General features: G+C 40.5%; 1 protein-coding gene across 1 annotated transcript; it reads right to left on the bottom strand.

Annotated features, from left to right (window-relative positions):
• Nucleotides 1-939, bottom strand: LOC100338976 (olfactory receptor 6C2-like). The gene has a single exon (XM_002711159.5). It carries the CDS (start codon nt 937-939, stop codon nt 1-3), a length of 939 nt encoding a protein of 312 aa, XP_002711205.4.
• Between the last annotated feature and the right edge of the window lie 1186 nt (nt 940-2125).

Below are 2125 nucleotides of genomic sequence, written 5' to 3'. Positions count from 1 at the left end.
TTACTTCCTTGAGATGGCTGCAATCTTTTTGTTCAGGTCTTTGAAAGCTTGTATCACCTGCTTGTTCCTCAGGGTGTAAATGAAGGGGTTCATAACTGGAGTAACTGAGGTGGTGAGCACTGCCACCACCTTATTCAAAGCCACCCCTTCTTTTGCAGACGGCTTAATATAGATGAAGATGCAGCTTCCGTAAGTGATGGAAACCACAATTATGTGAGAAGAACAAGTGGAAAAAGCCTTTGTCCTCTGCTGAGCGGAAGGGAATCTGAGAATGGTCCTGATGATGTGTGTGTAGGATGTAATCACACACCCTAACGTGAACAGAAGCGTCAGCACAGCCAAGATGAAGACCAAGTGCTCCAAAAACTCGGTGTCGGAGCAGGTGATCTTCAGCATGGGCCCTACATCACAGCCAAAGTGATCTATGATATTAGAGTCACAAAACTCGAGATCAAAGAGCAGAATAAATGGTGGGATGACGATGATTAGAGTGAGCATGACACACCCCATGAGGATCCTGATGCAGACTCTGTTGCTCATGATGGTCATGTAATGCAGGGGTTTGCAGATGGCCACGTAGCGATCATAGGACATGGCTGTCAGGAGAAAGAACTCAGTCACATACAAGAAGAAAACAAAAAACAGTTGAGTGAAGCATGCATTATAGGTCATAGTATTGTCCCCAGTTGCCATTGTGTAGAGGAATCTGGGAATGGAGACACTTGTGAAAGAGACCTCCAGCACAGATAAATTGCGGAGGAAAAAGTACATGGGTGTTTTGAGGTGAGAATCCACCAAGGTGAGAATGATGATGGCCAGGTTCCCAAAAATACACAAGAAGTAGGTCAGAAACAGAAAGACAAGAAGCAGTATCTGTAGATTTGGATCATCCGTTAGTCCCACCAAGATGAATATTGTTGATGCTGTATAATTTCTCATTACAGATTCCTGGCTATGGCCTGGTCTGTGTGCAGAAACATGAGAGAAGTTAGATTGGAGGACGGGACCATCAGCATGAGTCTACAGTGGGTGAGGTGAACATTTAGCTAAGCCATGATTTTATTGTATTACTTGTCAATCAAGAGTTGAGGGGTGATTTAACCAGTGATACACAGGACTGCCACTGTTGAGTGTTACAGCAGAGATAACACGGGGTCCTTATTAATGTCTCTTTATTACCATGTTGATGTAGTATCGAACCATTATGAAAGGCTTTTTTTTTTTTTATGAAGAGTGCTATAGAAATGAAGTTATTTTACATGATCTGTGTTCATGAACAGAAAAATGCTCTCTCCTCATCTGGGTTTTTTGAGGTAAACAGGACCGACCACAGTCAAGGCTGTAAGTTAAAATCATTCTGCTCTTGGCCTCTTTCCTCTGTCTCTGTGTTGATCCCACAGTGACCTAAGGATTAGGTCTTTCTGCTTTCTTATGCTTCTAAACTGCCCAAAAGTCTATTGGAAGCCCAAGGTAAAGGCGCAACCAGAGTGGTTTTTTTTTGAAGATCTCTTGAAGCCTCTCACTGGAGTTCCAGTTCCCTTGGGACAATATTCAGACTGCCTGCTCTGGTTTTTTAGGTCCTTGATGATTGCATTTCCATGTAATGGTCCTAAATCATCCCTTGCTTGTTTTGCTGTGCTAGTCTTCTGTTCTGTGAAGATGTTATGCTCTTTTCTACTTCTGGGCTGCTGTAATGTTTTCTCTTTCCTTGAAATTTTTTCACTGGTGGGTCATATTATGTATGGTTTTAGCTTAAATACAGCTTCATTCAGGATATTTTCCTAAAGAGTTTTGTCTAACGCTCTTCTTTATGCCGAATGTTGTAACAAGCTGCACTACTTCCTTTAGCGTTTCTACTGTAATTTTCAATTATATGTTATTTACTTTTTAAAAAATCAGTCAATCAGTTCTATCTATTTCAGGACATTAGATAGTATTTTTTTTTTAAATAATACCTACTTTGTTGCAAAGAGTTCAAACATGAGATGATATCTGCAACATAATTTTTTAGTTCTGGAACTGTTGAGAGTTTGGTCTTTCCTTAAAATCTGATTGCATATTTTTTAAAACTTCTTTGACAGGTAGAGTTATAGACAGAGAGAGAGACAGAGAGAAAGGTCTTTCT

This window comes from Oryctolagus cuniculus, chromosome 11 (assembly GCF_051225735.1).
Source record: "Oryctolagus cuniculus isolate XC-2025 breed Fujian yellow rabbit chromosome 11, ASM5122573v1, whole genome shotgun sequence".
Taxonomy (NCBI): domain Eukaryota; kingdom Metazoa; phylum Chordata; class Mammalia; order Lagomorpha; family Leporidae; genus Oryctolagus; species Oryctolagus cuniculus.
Note: the sequence above shows the minus strand (reverse complement) of the source record. Positions and strands in the feature narration are given on the sequence as shown.